Source organism: Oryx dammah, unplaced genomic scaffold, assembly GCF_014754425.2.
Source record: "Oryx dammah isolate SB20612 unplaced genomic scaffold, SCBI_Odam_1.1 HiC_scaffold_8, whole genome shotgun sequence".
Classification (NCBI taxonomy): Eukaryota; Metazoa; Chordata; class Mammalia; order Artiodactyla; family Bovidae; genus Oryx; species Oryx dammah.
The window spans coordinates 1054086-1068485 of record NW_024070192.1 but is presented as its reverse complement, the minus strand read 5'-3'; the positions used below and the strand labels follow the sequence as shown (position 1 = coordinate 1068485).

At 52.0% G+C, this 14400-nt stretch overlaps 1 protein-coding gene across 12 annotated transcripts in view; it reads right to left on the bottom strand.

The window, feature by feature from the left end:
• Positions 1-392: 392 nt before the first annotated feature.
• The window catches only part of CEP112 (centrosomal protein 112), a 309950-nt gene continuing 295942 nt past the window's right edge, over positions 393-14400 (bottom strand). For all 12 annotated transcript variants that reach the window (XM_040244376.1, XM_040244381.1, XM_040244382.1 and 9 more), the window contains 3 exons: positions 5014-5115; positions 1830-1894; positions 393-844 (listed from right to left, as the gene is read on the bottom strand). In XM_040244376.1, coding sequence (XP_040100310.1) covers positions 841-844; positions 1830-1894; positions 5014-5115 — 171 coding nt within the window. In that variant the 3' untranslated portion in view covers positions 393-840. The remainder of the gene's footprint in view (positions 845-1829; positions 1895-5013; positions 5116-14400) is intronic.

Here is a 14400-nt window from a genome sequence, read left to right as displayed (position 1 = left end):
TTGCCAGGGTGTTGAGCAGCCTCCCAACCCATCTCGACATTCGGAGGCTTCCGTAAGGAGCATCCATTGAGGTTATAATTAAACCACAGCCATAAAATCAGAGATCAAGCAGGTAACAGTAGAACCACAGCTGCCACACAGAAGTCGTGCCCTAATCTGCCTCTAGAGCCAGATGAGATTGGAGACCAGCATGACAGGGACTTGGACTCATGTCAGTTGACTCAGCGATTTTTATTCTAAAGAAACACACTATGTATGAATGTGATCTTTGACCCGACATAAGATATTTTTTCCCCATAGCACGATTTGAGATGGTCAGTATTTTCCAGAGAAAAAATACCATGTCATCTTTAGTCTAGCATATGAGGTACAATAAAAATGTAGAAATAAAATTGATAAGTACAAAATAATATTTTAATAATATATGAACATGAAGATAATGCAAACACGTTAAAAATACTGATATGCTACAAACGTGATTTGGAGCAGCGGCAACTGGTAAAATTCTATGCAAAGGCATCCAAGAGGCACTGTGACGAATCATCTTCCTCCCAAACCAGCAATTCTCAGGACACACTCAGATGCACACAAATATGGAAAGTGGAAATAAAGGAACGTTAAAAAAAAAAAAAGGCAGACACACAAAACCAGCCATTGCTGTATGAGTGATGGACGTTTTTATGATCTTAAATCGTTTAAGTATCAAAAAAAATGCCACTGGTCTCACAGTTTACTGAAACAATATCCGAATCTTCAAACCTGCTGGAAGAAATGTGCAGTGCAGCTGGGCCGGCTGGATCCACCGCTCTCTCCGGGGTGACCCGGAGGGGCCCCACACGGTCACCTGAAAGGCAGAACCCAGAGTTAGGGCTTTCTTGGCGTCCGGGCCCATCTGAAGTCACATATGCTCTAATTCAGGAGGAGCTGGATGTGGGGCGGGAGGGCTGCTTGATGTCAAAACTTCATCATCAACACCCAGAAGGATCAAGTCCTCTCTATACCGAGGAACAGAAGCTTCTGAAAAGTGAACAAGTCTCGAAGTTTTCACTTTTTAAAAAACGATCAAAGTCGAGCTTATTTACAATACTGTGTTAGTTTCAGCTGTGTAGCACACTGATCTGTGTGTGTGTGTGTGCTTTCTCCAATTCTCTCCCCTCAGAGGCTGTGGCAAGACACTGAACATGCTCCCGAGCAGCACAGTAGGCTGCTGTCGTTTACTGGAGTCACGAATGGCAGCGTCTCCGGAGTTTTTACTTTTAATTCAGTGCCAGACAAACGGCTCAGCTTTTCACTGAACAGGGGGAGGGCTGTTGGGGCAGGTAAGCGCAACCCAGGTCAGCGACGTCTCGAGAACCTTTGACCAGAATGGTCTCCTGTGTCCCTGAGAGGGGGGCCCTGGGGACCCTGGGGTCCTGGCCAGCGCGGTGACATCACTGAGCCTTTATCTCTGGGGCCGGGAGCTCCTGTGTCCATGCTGAGCGCAGGGGACGTGGGCCCTGAAGCGGTGGGCAACCAGGACCGCGTCAGCCCACCGTCTCAGGAGGGAGACCTGCTCCTTAAGCTGCAGCCGGGCTTGCGGAGCACACCCCGTCCTGACTCTGCCGCAGCCCGGGCCCGTCGGGTGCCGCTGACCCTTGTTTGGGCGGCGCTGATGGAGCGTGAAGATGACGCTGGGGCTGGGGGAGGGCTCCTCCGGTACAGGCACTGTACTGAAAATTAAGTCTTTTTCTAACACTGGTAGGTTTGTGCCTTTTAATGAAGACTGGCTCCCGGGCAGGAGACCCCCAGGTGAAACGCAGACTGGTCAGGAGACCCGCGGGCGGCCGTACCTTCTGCTTTGGTAGGCGGTCAGCTCATCCTGTAGGACAGACGCCCGCTTCTGCAGGAAGTTAACCTGGAAAAGAGGCCTTGGGTGAGAGGAGGCGCGGCAGTTTCCTCGGCCGCACGGAGGGTTGTGCACCCCCGGGTGAAACACAGGTCCCTGGGAACCTGATGCTGTGGCCCCATGCTTGACCACATCCGCGCCCCCCGCACCGTCAGAGGCTGCAGAGGCGGGGCCACAGCCCGCGCCGCAGAGACGAGGGGGCCGGGCCCGTCCTGGCGGCTTCGTCTCCGCCTCCTCCATCACCGCCTTCCGCCCCACGTCCCCCTGATCGCTGGCCTTGACGCAGGCCTCCTGCCCACGGCCCAGTCCCGGGCTCAGGGTCTCGGCTCCTGCCCACCTCGACGCCTCTGGCTGCGAGCCGGGCAGCTGCCCCACTTCTGTCTCCTGCTCGGTTACCACTTATCCAGCTGTCTGTGCAAGAGCCCTTCTGTGAGGGGCGGGTGGCATGGGAACATCTGTGTGCCCCCGTCTCCTTTTCAGGGCAGAGACGTGGCTGGCACCCCCAGCTGCTGACGGAAAGAACGAGTGAGCAGGAAGCAAATCGCCGCCTGCGGAGACTGCTGTCTGCCCCCAGGGACTCCCCGGGGCTACAGAGGCGGTGCTCTGCTGTGCACAGTGCTTGGATGAGGCCAACTTGGGCTCAGTTCCTGGCGTGGCTCCCACGGCTCTAGAAAGTCCTTTTTGCTTCTGACGCTCACCTGTGACCTGGGGTGAATGACAGCCACTTGCCAGGGTCATGAGATGTCATGAAGCGACGGCTGCTGGGGCAGGTGCCTAGTACTGAGCTCTGGGCCGGTACCTCCCGCCAGTAGAGCTGGGGCGAGGGCCCCGGGGACCTGAGCTGCCCCCAGGCAGGCCTGCAGGGCGCGGCCGCAGGGTCCCGAAGCGCAAAGCTTGCACGATTAAAGACACCTGTGTCGGGTGGAGACTCAAAGGCACTGTATACAACCACGCAGGGGTTGTTTTCCGATGACTGATACTGCCGCTGAAGGCGACCAGAGTTGGTGGCATCCGATCACTTCGGAACTGTGTACTCTCGCCCCTGGTCTGAATGGAAAGCATGGTGACGGTGGCTGCTGAGCCACAGTTACGCAGGAGAGGCCAGCTGGCAAAGCAGAAGGCCTGCCTGCAGGAGCAGCGTGCGGGGCTCGTCTCAAGGGGTGCGCGCCTCACCCCGGTCTCAAGTCTACCTGCTGCCCCAGTACGCCCCGCGACAGTTCACAAGGTCCACGGATGTCCACCTCCCTGCCCCTACCGTGCTTTGCGATCAGAATGGCAACAGCTTTCACAAACACGGGCACCTGTGCTTTCAAACCGAATCTTCCCCGTCTGGCCTGGGACTCGGCTGAGCAGCTGCTGCCTTGGGGCCCACATGCAGCTGACAGCCCTTGCCTTTGGGTCAACGTCCAGTTTTAGGAGCTGAAGCACTTCTGTTACAGTGAATGATATGCACGGTAACAGGAGTTCTGCGGATGGATATCAGGTTTCCGTCTTTCTAAAACAACAACTCCTCTGAAGGTGCCGGGTCCCACACAGCCGGCCTCAAGGAAGGGCTCCTCCGCGCCGAGGGGAGAGGCACACCTGAAGGAGAGCTTTTCATGTAAATAAAGATGACCTGACCCTCTCTGAGAGCTTCCCCGGTGGCTCAGGGGTAAAGAATCCGCCTGCAACGCCGGAGGCAGAGACGCGGGTTTGATCCCTGGGTGGGCAAGATCCCCTGGAGGAGGGCAGGGCAACCCACTCCAGTGTTCCTGCCTGGAGGATCCCATGCACAGAGGAGCCTGGAGGGCTGCAGTTCATGGGGTCGCAGAGTCGGACACGCCTGAGAGCCAGCGTGCGTGCAGCCCTTTCCAGGCTAACACTCTCCCACCACGTCTGCTTTGTTGGTAGCCATGAGTACGGCCAGACTCCTTAGCTCCAGAAATGGGAGCTAGCTAGGGATGGATGTAATAGGCTTCTCATTCTCAGGTAAGAGGCGTTTACTGAGGGACCAGGAAAGGTGCAGCTGTCATGGGCCACGCACCCGCCTCTCACATGCAGACGGACAATGTGAGCGCCCTTAAACTGGGCGACCGGTTTTCTTTGTAAATACATGTATTGGGCCCCTTCTCTGTGGCAGGCACTGTTCTTGGCACAGAAAGCAGAGAAATTTTTCTCTTGCAGAGCTTCTGCAGGGAAAAAATAGTATGTTTTAAGTTTCTAAGTGTTTTAGAAATGGGAATATGTGAACTCTTTTCTCATACTGAGTTAAAACATTTGATTTTTTAAAAAGTACCCATCTAAAATCTAAAAAGTTATGTATCTATAAAATATATACAGCAAGTAATAAAACGTGTTTTAGAGAAAACTTATGTAGGAAGTTTTTCGCACTCATACTCAGCCACTAAGTCATGTTCAAGTCTTTGCGAGCCCATGGACTGCAGCCCACAAGGCTCCTCTGTCCATGAGATTCTCCAGGCAAGAATGCTGGAGTGATCTTCCCAATTCAGGGATCGAACCTGAGTCTCCTGCACTGGCAGGGGGATTTCTTACCACTGAGCCACCAGGGAAGACCAGGAAGTTTTAGTATCAAAACTGAATTAGTATCAAAACTGAAGTCAACTTTATTTTTTATAAACTACCAAGAATTACACGTTTCAGCGGAAATCTTTAACCAAATTATTTGAATACCATGTCATTACCCTCCTTTGACCTTAAAATGCATCTTCTTATCTCTAATAATCATATAAATACATCAGAATAAAAGCACTTCTAACTCAGCCCTGTTTTTTACTTCTTCACACATTCACATCATAAGAAGTTAGCAACGTGCTAAGTGATTCCATTTCAGGCCTGGTACCAAGAATAAAAGGGTGAGTCTGTATTGGAATGTGGACTGTAAATAAAAGTAACCATAACTGAACTTTTGAATTTCAAGGATGCTTTCAAGAAAGTCTTATCAAGCAGAGAGTTCTTAAAATGGTCAGAAAAATTTTAAAACCTCCCCAAAACACAAAACACTTCATCCTGGGTACCAGGTTATTCCATGACACCACACTGATTTCTGGCACCAATTCAGAAGTAAGCTTATTAATTAAAATATGCATGCCACCTGAGCCCTCAGGACATTCCTGACTTCTAGTAATTACCTGTGACTTTAGGGAGGAGATGGTGTCTTCAAGTTCTTGTCTTAGAGATGCCGGCATCAACCCTTTAAATTTTGTTTCATATTCTTGTCGTATGTAAGTTATCTAGAGTGAAAAGAACAGCAATTTTTTTAAACCACAGAAATGACTGGTTTGAATTTAAGAAATCACTGAAAAATATCGTTACAAAGGTAAGTTTGTGACATGAGGTCAGAAGCCAGACGACTGGCATGAGATATGGGGAAGCGCAGTCACAAACTGGAAAGGTACCCAGCAGTCCTGGAGAGGCTGCGCGAGGCAGTCCCCGCAACAGCATTTCGTTCCCCTAAAATCCTTGCAGTTTCAGCACAAAGTAAGGAGAACACTCGTGCTCTGCTCTCACGATGCTGCTCCTACATGCTCTTCTTGTTCGGGGGGTGGATGGAGGTCACGCTACGCTGTGTGTGCAGACGACCCATAGCGTGTGGCCAGGCGGCTCAGACACCCCCCCACTGTCTCGGTGCCTGGGTGCCTGGTACCACCTCGATTACAAAGAAACAAGGGAAGGAGAACCTGCACAGCCACGCCTCCAAGTGTCTCCGGACACGCAGACCAGACCAGAGCACCCTCGGCGCAACGAGTGTGTCTGATTCACGAGTTTCCCTCTGCCTCCAGAATACATTGAGGTCTTATTCTGCTAACGGGTGGCCACTGGGCTCGTCAAGAAGATGGTGGCTCGTCAAGCTACAAACAGGCACTGAAGGTGGGGGGAAGTCTGGGAGCCTGTGTCTGAGCAGGATGGAGACGCGTGTCTGTGTGTGAGTCTGAGTGTGAGTGTCCTTCCTGCTGTCTTTCTCCAGCTCTGTTTATTTTTCTTTCTCCTAGTCTGAGATGCTGTGGAATTTGAAAATTTGTGGCATGTGCTGTGGGGACTTAACCGAGTATTAACGCTGAATTGCAGTGTACCCCACAGACGATTCATTGGGCACACCTGGAAATAGGCACCAGACTATGAAAATGAGTGCAACTGAGTTCACTTAGACAAGTCAATGGACACCTTGAGCACATTACAACTACTAGCCTTTAATTCCAAGTCTCTGACACTAGACTAAATTAAGGAAGAAATGTGCTCTAATAGTTTATTTTACTACCTACTCAAGTCCCATGGCAAGTGCTCTTGAATGTAATTTTTAAAATTTTTGGCAAAGTATTTTTTGAGGTATGTCATAATCTTGTGATTTATATCCAAAGGGAAAAGAAAAGGATGAAATGATCTTCCCCACTGATGAAATGTTTGATTCTTCCCATTTTATCTTCTTGGACTTAAGTCCAATAGTAACATCTGTCAACTGACTTAAATGAAAGACAAACACCAAGAAAAACACATGACTTGTAAATCAGACCTTAGGGGCAACCTTAGCAAGGCCTCACAGGCTATGATATATTGACTGTTTTTTTTCTATCATTCAATGCTGGCTCTGGAATTTTGAGCTACTACTCATTTTTATTTTACAAAATGATTGTGTGTATTTATTTCTGCCTGTGCTGGGTCTTCACTGCCATGAGGGAGTCTCTAGTTGGGTCAAGCAGGGGCTACTCTCTAGGTGCTGTGTGTGGGCATCTCATTGACTGGCTTCTCGCTGCTGAGCAGGGCCTCTAGGCACACGGGCTCCGCAGGTGAGGCTCCTGGGCTCTAGAGTGGTTGTGGCCCACGGGCTTAGTTGCTCCGTGGTCTGTGGGCTGTGGGATTGAAGCTGTGTCCCCTTGCCCTGTGCTGGCAGGCAGACTCTCCACCGCTGAGCCCCCAGGGAAGCCCCGCCGGACCGCCTTTAAAACTGCTCACGTTCGCTCCAGTTTCTCTGTCACTGCTTGTTTGCAGTATCTGCCCACAACCTGTCTGTGTGAAACACAGCTTGGCTAGGTACAAAAATGATCCTGTCCAATTTCTCTCTCAGAAGACAGAGGCATTTCAGTGTGTTCTTTAAATGCTTTGGCATTATGCAGAACTGTTTCAAAGAACTGTAATTTGTCTGAACCTTTTCCCTGCTTCTTGGGTAATTTCCCATTTGGTCTGTGTTCTAATTTGATTTTTGCTTATATTCTTTCTCTCTCAATCTAACAAGGATCTTATGCTAACTCCTTTCTCTGAAAAAAAGTGAAGTTTTCATTTCTGAACGGGACCAATTTCTGAACGGGAGTGATTTTCTGAATGTTGAGGCAGGGGCAGTGAGTGGGGCAGCTGTGATTCGCTGTTGCTTCCGCAGCACCCTCTGACCAAGCCTATCATTTCATCTTGCCTCAAGGAGAACATGGCAACCCACTCCAATATTCTTGCCTGGGAAAACCCATCGACAGGAAAGCCTGGTGGGCTACAGTCCACGGGGCCTGAAAGAGTCGGAGGCAACTGAGTGACTGAAAACAGCAAAAGGCATCTCTGCCAACCTCTGAACATGCGTTGGGGTCCACAGGAAGCAGAGCTCACCCGAAGACACACAGCTGGGGGCCTGCGGCCAGCACCACCCCTGGGCCAGGTGGGACAGGAAATGGGGGCCAGAGGGCAGCCCACCTTCAGGCTTTCAAGAGAGGCTGGGGTTCTGGTGACTTCCCTGGTGGTCCAGGGGTTTGGTATCTGCACCTTCACTGCTGAGGGTTTGATCCCTGCTAGGGGAACTAAGGTCCTGAACTGCCTTGTGGTGTGGCAAAAAAAAAAAAAAACAACAAAAAACAAAAACAACAGAGGCTGCAGTTTCTGTTTTTACAGATCGGATAAACCAGTGCCTTGGCTTGGTCCATTTGGACAGGCCTGAGAGTGGAATTTCTGTTACAAACAGTCTGAACTCTCTTTAAAAGCCTTGAGTGTGCTGCTCCTGGCTCAGACAAAACCCACACGCCCCTACGACAGCGGTGGGAGAGGAGCCTGTGTGCTGGTCGAGCAGGAAGGAGGCGCCTTGTCTTCCTCCTCCTCATTCTCGCCAACGTGCTTCTCCACGAACGTCTCGGTGCATTCTTCATAAAACTGTTGCCCACACCTTCTTTAAAACACATCAAGCCAACAAAGGTCAAATCCAGAGCAGGAAGATTTTGTTCGTATTAAAAATGTACTGAGATCTAGAAACATATTCAGATGACGTCTGAGAAGAACTCACTGTGGAGAGTAAAAAAGACAAAGAAGAAAGCCCTCTACCAGCGCTGGGGGCAGCGGTCTGCTCCGTCCTCTGTGGCACAGTATTTTTCTTGACTTCAGTGATGGAGAAACATCACTCTCTAAAATTAGAAATAAAGACCCCAAACACCGTGTGCTGATAATGTGACTAACAGTGATTCACACGGTCCTTCCGCCTGTTTATCGGTCCTTCAGGTAAAACATACTATGGGGAACTATGGGGAACATTCTAGCTATCTCATCTATATGTGAAGACAAACAGCAAGGGTCTTTTCTTCCTTGGATGGAGTTCTGAAGTGTGTGCTGGCTTTATTTGTGACTGGTGGCGGCTGCTCTCAGGAGCATCTCTCTGGGCAACTCGAGTGGTGACTGAGACTTCCGGGCAGTTCCCTCCCTGCCCTGTATCTTGCCCACGCATTTAACACTGACCTTGGGCTTCCCTGCTAGCTCCGTGGTAAACAATCCACCTGCAAAGCAGGAGAGCCCAGTTTGATCCCTGGGTTGGGAAGATCCCCTGGAGAAGGGAAAGGCCACCTGCCCCAGTGTTCGGGCCTGGAGAGTTCCAGGGACTGTATAGAACACGGGGTTGCAAAGAGCTGGACACGACTGAGCGGCTTTCACTTCACTTTGGCGGCAACAAGTCTGAGATTTTGGAATAAAGATACATCTCACCCTGCATTATGCCAACGCCTTCCCTGCTCCCAACGTTGAGAAAATCTTTCCGTAATACCTCCTCGACTTCAGTGAGTTCTGTTGCTGCATCACAGGCTTTACCAAGCCCACTCTGCTGGCCCCTGGCCCTCTGGCTCTCTGGCCAGCCAGCCCTCCCCCACTGCTGGGACCTGGGGTCTGAGGCCCAGCATGTGGAAGCGGCTGGAGTTCTCTCCCAAGCTCAGCCCTGTCTTCAGACCTCGGGACCCGGGAGGGGCCAGCTTCATGAACCCCGTTCGGGCGGCCTGGCATTGCCCACTGTTCGAGGTCTGGCCAGGATGGAGGGCGGGCTCTGACACAGGAGCTGCGGGGACAGGCGCTTCCTCCTCTGTGGTTTGAGCCTGGACATGCAGGCCAGGGGCTGCTCGTGGTCGTCCCGCAACCACAAGGAAGAGAACTTGCCGAGAACGGAGCCAACGATAAGGAAACAGCCTCAAAACGGAGCGCGAGCCCCTGGCTTTTGGTCACATAACTTGAGTAATTGGATTAGGCCTCCCTTGAAGCCAGCGCTGCGTCTCAGTTACACAGAACAAAACATTCTCACTGTTTAAGCCAGTGTGAGTTTCAAGCAGCTATTTCTACTGGATTACGTGAAAACTGCCAGGGCCTGGACTGTGTGCCCGATGACGAGCCGGCCCGGCCGCCCAGCCGGGGACGAAGATGCCCGGTGACGCCGCGGCGCCGGCTGACGGCCCGGGGGGCTCAGCCTGACCGAGCCGCCGCTGTCACCAGCCTCCTTGGCCACTAGTGTCCCTGCTCCCAGTAAGGGGGAGTGCTCCCCCATCTCTCTTGCTGACTCAGCCAGACTGGACACACTCATTCCACTGGTCCTCTGGGCCAGACTCCAGCTCTGGGCACCTCTTGCAGCCTGCTTTCTTCACCAGAGGCTGCAGAGAGTAAACGACGACCACCACACACACACACACACACACACACACACAGTCTTGACGGGGTCCGCTACGAATTCCCGCCGCGGCCTCGGCGGCCCCTCTCTGCTCCTGCCTTCTCCGGGCACCGTCGGGGCCTTGCCCACACGCCTTCACTGACGAGAGACCGTCGTGCCCAGCAGCCCACTCGCTGGTGGTCGGCCAGCGGCCCGGCCGGGACCCGCCTGGCGGAGATGTGCACAGAAAGTGCCCCGGTTCACGGGCCTCCAGCGGAGGGCTGAGTGCTCTCTGCGGCTCCTGCTGCCGCGAGCAAGGTACGACCAGACGGAGGGCCGCGGCTGAAGGACGGGTCCCCTCGCAACAAGCCTTGCCCGATCTCCCCAAAACCACCAACTGGCTTCACCAGAGAAATTCCAACGGTCGCCTCTGTTTTCACTCCCGAGCACTAGGAGCCGACACTGGGAACGTAGCAGCCGATGAAGGGACGCGCACTCACGCTGGGCGCTCCCGAATGAGCGATGCAGAGGCCGACTCCAGGCTCTGGCTTCTCTGCACTTTTCTCCCCTCATCGCAGACGTCACGTGGACAAAGCACACCCTTTCTTCTCTTCGGACTCTCGGGGTGTTCTTTAAGCACGGGCACCTGGTCTGAGGGGCTGCCACATGGAGGCAGAGGAGTGTCTGGGAAGCACTTCACACCTGGTCTTGCACCGCTGGCCCGGAAGCACCCAGAGCACATGCTGGTTCTGGGCACCTGGGGCGCGCAGGGTGGGCTGGGCTGCAGCCTCAGGGGGAGCCTACGCCCGGCGCTGCCTCTAGGAACAAGGCGCTGGAGTCACTTCTTCGTACTGGTGTCGTGCCCTCTGTAATACGTCTTAAACAGAGGACAAAGATGGGCCCACTAAGCCTTGACCAAGATTTAAATCCGACCTGACAGAACTGAAGCCCAGAAGTCCAGGAGGCAAGTGGTTGAACGAGCTTAGGAAAACGCCCAGGGAGCCGCGTGGAGAAACCCAGGGAACTGGAGAGTGACCAGTTTCAGGGCAATGGGTGGGGGAATAAAGCAGTATTTTCTGAGTTGGTATCTGTTATAGGATTGACTAAAACTGTGACTAAAATTACTAGGGATTTGGGGTGGTAATTAATTCTAGGAACAGTTCAGTTCAGTCACTCAGTCACGTCCAACTCTTTGCAATCCTATGGACCGCAGCACGCCAGGCTTTCCTGTCCATCACCAACTCCTGGAGCTTGCTCAAACTCATGTCCATTGAGTTGGTGATGCCATCCAACCATCTCACCCTCTGTTGTCCCCTTCTCCTCCTGCCCTCAATCTTTCCCAGCATCAGGGTCTTTTCCAATGAGTAGGTTCTTTGAATCTGGTGGCCAAAGTATTGGAGTTTCAGCTTCAGCATCAGTCCTTCCAATGAATATTCAGGTCTGATTTCCTTTAGGATTGACTAGTTTGATCTCCTTGTAGTCCAAGGAACTCTCAAGAGTCTTCTCTAACACCACAATTCAAAAGCATCAGTTCTCCAGCACTCAGCCTTCATTATGGTCTAACTCTCACATCCATACATGACTACTGGAAAAACCATAGCTTTGACTAGATAGACCTTTGTTGGCAAAGTCATGTCTCTGCTTTGCAATATGCTGTCTACGTTGGTCATAGCTTTTCTTCTAAGGAGCAAGCATCTTTTAATTTCATGGCTGCAGTCACCATCTGCAGTGATTTTGGAGCCCAAGAAAATAAAGTCTGTCACTGTTTCCATTGTTTCCCCATCTGTTTGCCATGAAGTGATGGGACCGGATGCCATGATCTTAGTTTTTTGAATGTTGAGTTTTAAGCCAGCTTTTTCACTCTCCTCTCTCACTTTCATCAAGAGGCTTTTTAGCTCTTCTTCACTTTCTGCCATAAGGGTGGTGTCATCTGCATATCTGAGGTTATTGATATTTCAGGTCTGTGTTAGATTTCATACATCCAAACAACATGGAAAGGGGATGAAGATGAGCTCTGATATTTGAACACTGAGGATAAACCTGCAGAACCTCAAAGATGGAGGCAGTGTCAGAGGCCACGCGGCGGGGCTCTCCAGGGTCTCCCTCCACCTGGGAAGGTCTGCCCAGCAGCTCCCTGCCTTTCAGACGGGGCCCTGCACCCAGGACACTTAGGGACGTCACTGCATTTCAATAAAATAAAAGTTGGTGACGAGCCCATTTAGGAAATTTTATTTTTGATTCGTAAACAGTTCTCACGCCGGGCCTTGCTCTTGACCGGCTGGGGCCTCCAGGTGTGCAGAGTGTCCAACACGCACAGTAAGTGCGACTCTAGGTCTGGCACCTCCTGCCCACACCCAGGGGCCCTTGTTTCCCCAGTAACTTGTATTTCAGCAGTTTTCTTCTCATAACTCCAATCCCCAACCTGGAAAACCCTCAGTTTGTAGTTAAGCACTCAGAGTCCATATAATTCATAACCACGAAGGCAAAGGAAACCCTAAAACTGCCCAAGTGCATGTAGCTTCTGAGGAGCAGCATTCCTGGGATTTCAGAGGCTGACAAGGAACCAAGTGCCTCCGACCCCGCCAGGCAGACCCACGGCAGCGCCTCCCAGGCGGGCCGGCGCGGTGTCTCCCGCTCTGCTGCTGCTGGAATGCCACTCGATCCCCAGCTCGCGGTCCAGCACTGCTGGTCCACGGAGGACGGGCTGGCGCTCGGCCGAGGACAGGCGCGGAGGCTCCCCCGGCTGCCCGCCAGCGCGTGGGACCGAAGGGAGCGACGGTGCTGTGCCACGCGTGGGAGAGGCTCCCCGCGTGTCGTGCATGCGTGTGTGTGTACCGGCATACACGTGGATGCACGTGTGTGTGTATTCCTACCACATCACACCCTCTGCCCTCATGGGCATCTCAGTCCAGCGGGAAGAACAAGCATGCACACAGGTAATCATAATGAAGGTGTGGGTCTAAACTCCACAGATTCTGCCACAGAAAGCGGAAACTCTCAGGCACCGGAAAGGGAGCCTGACGGTATGGGTGGGAATGTCAACTCGTGCAGCTTCTGTGGAGGAGAGAGTGAGGCTCCTCAGCAAACTGAAAATAGAGCTACCATATCACCCTGAACCCCCCTCCTGGCCACATATCCAGGGAAAACCATACTCGGAAAAGACACCCGCACCCCAGTGTTCATAGCGGCACTGTTTACAGCGGCCAAGACGTGGGAGCAGCCTCAGGGTCCACTGACAGATGACGGGATAGAGAAGGGGTGGTGCAGACACGCAGTGGACTGTTACTCAGCCATGAAAAAGAGTGGAACAATAAATAATAAGCTGCTCTGTTTGGGGTGGATATATTCAAACAAGTGTCAGTATGTCTCCGAAAACAGGGACAACTGTTCAGAGAACATAAAGGGAAAGTCTGGCAGTCCATGCCTGCACAAAAGGCAAAACATGCCGTGATACACTTGGGAATAAATCCAATAAGACATGTACCCTGTCCATAGAAGAAGACGTCTCAGCTGTCCTGAAGATACGGAAGGAGGCCCAGTGAACTGAAGTTACGGAAGGAGGCCCAATGAAACGCAGACAGATGCAAACGCATCAATTCTCCGAAGACTGATTGGTGAAGTGCAGTAAGAGTGATTCTAACCTAACCCTCGGTGAGATTTTAAAACGCGGAAGGTATTGTGAGACTCATATGAAAGTAGTGATGCTCAAGAATAAGTAAGACAATCCTGAAAAAATGACGAGAGAAGACGTTCCCTACAGATGACAAGCTGCTATGCACAGTGCCCCTGTGAGCGGGTTACATGTAGCAGCTGACAGCTTCTCAACAGTTTTACGAGGTGGGTGTAATTATTAACCCATTTTCAGGACCGGGAAACTTAGACAAGAAAAGTAGGCTGATGTGTGGGGCGTGGAAGTGGCAGAGCTGGGATGTGAACCCTGGCCCTGGGGCTCCGGAATCCATGCCTCCGAGCACCATACCCTGTGACTCATCTTGGCACAGGAAGCTGATGATCAGGAAAGAATACAAAGTCCCAAGCAGATTCACGTACAAATGGAAAATCTGATTGTTGACAAAGCAGAATTTCCAGTAAATATCTCAGTCCATAAATGGTTCCAATAACTGGGTATATTTTTGGAAATAAATTAAGATCCCTGTACCAGTTCTAGGGTAGCTGTAACAAACGACCACAAACGTAGCAGCTTGAACCAGCACAAGCCCAGCACCTCCCAGTTCCAGAAGGAGGCTGAGGGTTCCTGGCCCCTCTGCTCTTGTCTCGCGAGGCAGAAAGGGAGGGCCAGACTCTCACCTGGAGGCGCTCTTCGAGGTTGTGGACAGAGTTCAGTTCCCTGCAGAGCGACACCCCCCCGCCCTGCTGGGTGTCCCCTGGGCCTTCCCTTGGGCCCTGCACCTCTCGGAAGCTCTCTGGCCCCACCTCGGTCACTGCCTTCTGCCTCCAGCCAGAGGGCCCTCTGCCCTTGATGTAGCCTCGTGCTTAGACTGAGCCCACTGCCTGTGTGATCTGAGATCCCGCCCCAGCTTCACGCTCACCGATTCTTCACTTCAGCTGCCTCGGCAGGCTCTCTTCTGCCGTGTGATGTATATATTCACAAAGTCCACAGATGAGAGAATGGACCTCTCCTTGGGGGAACATT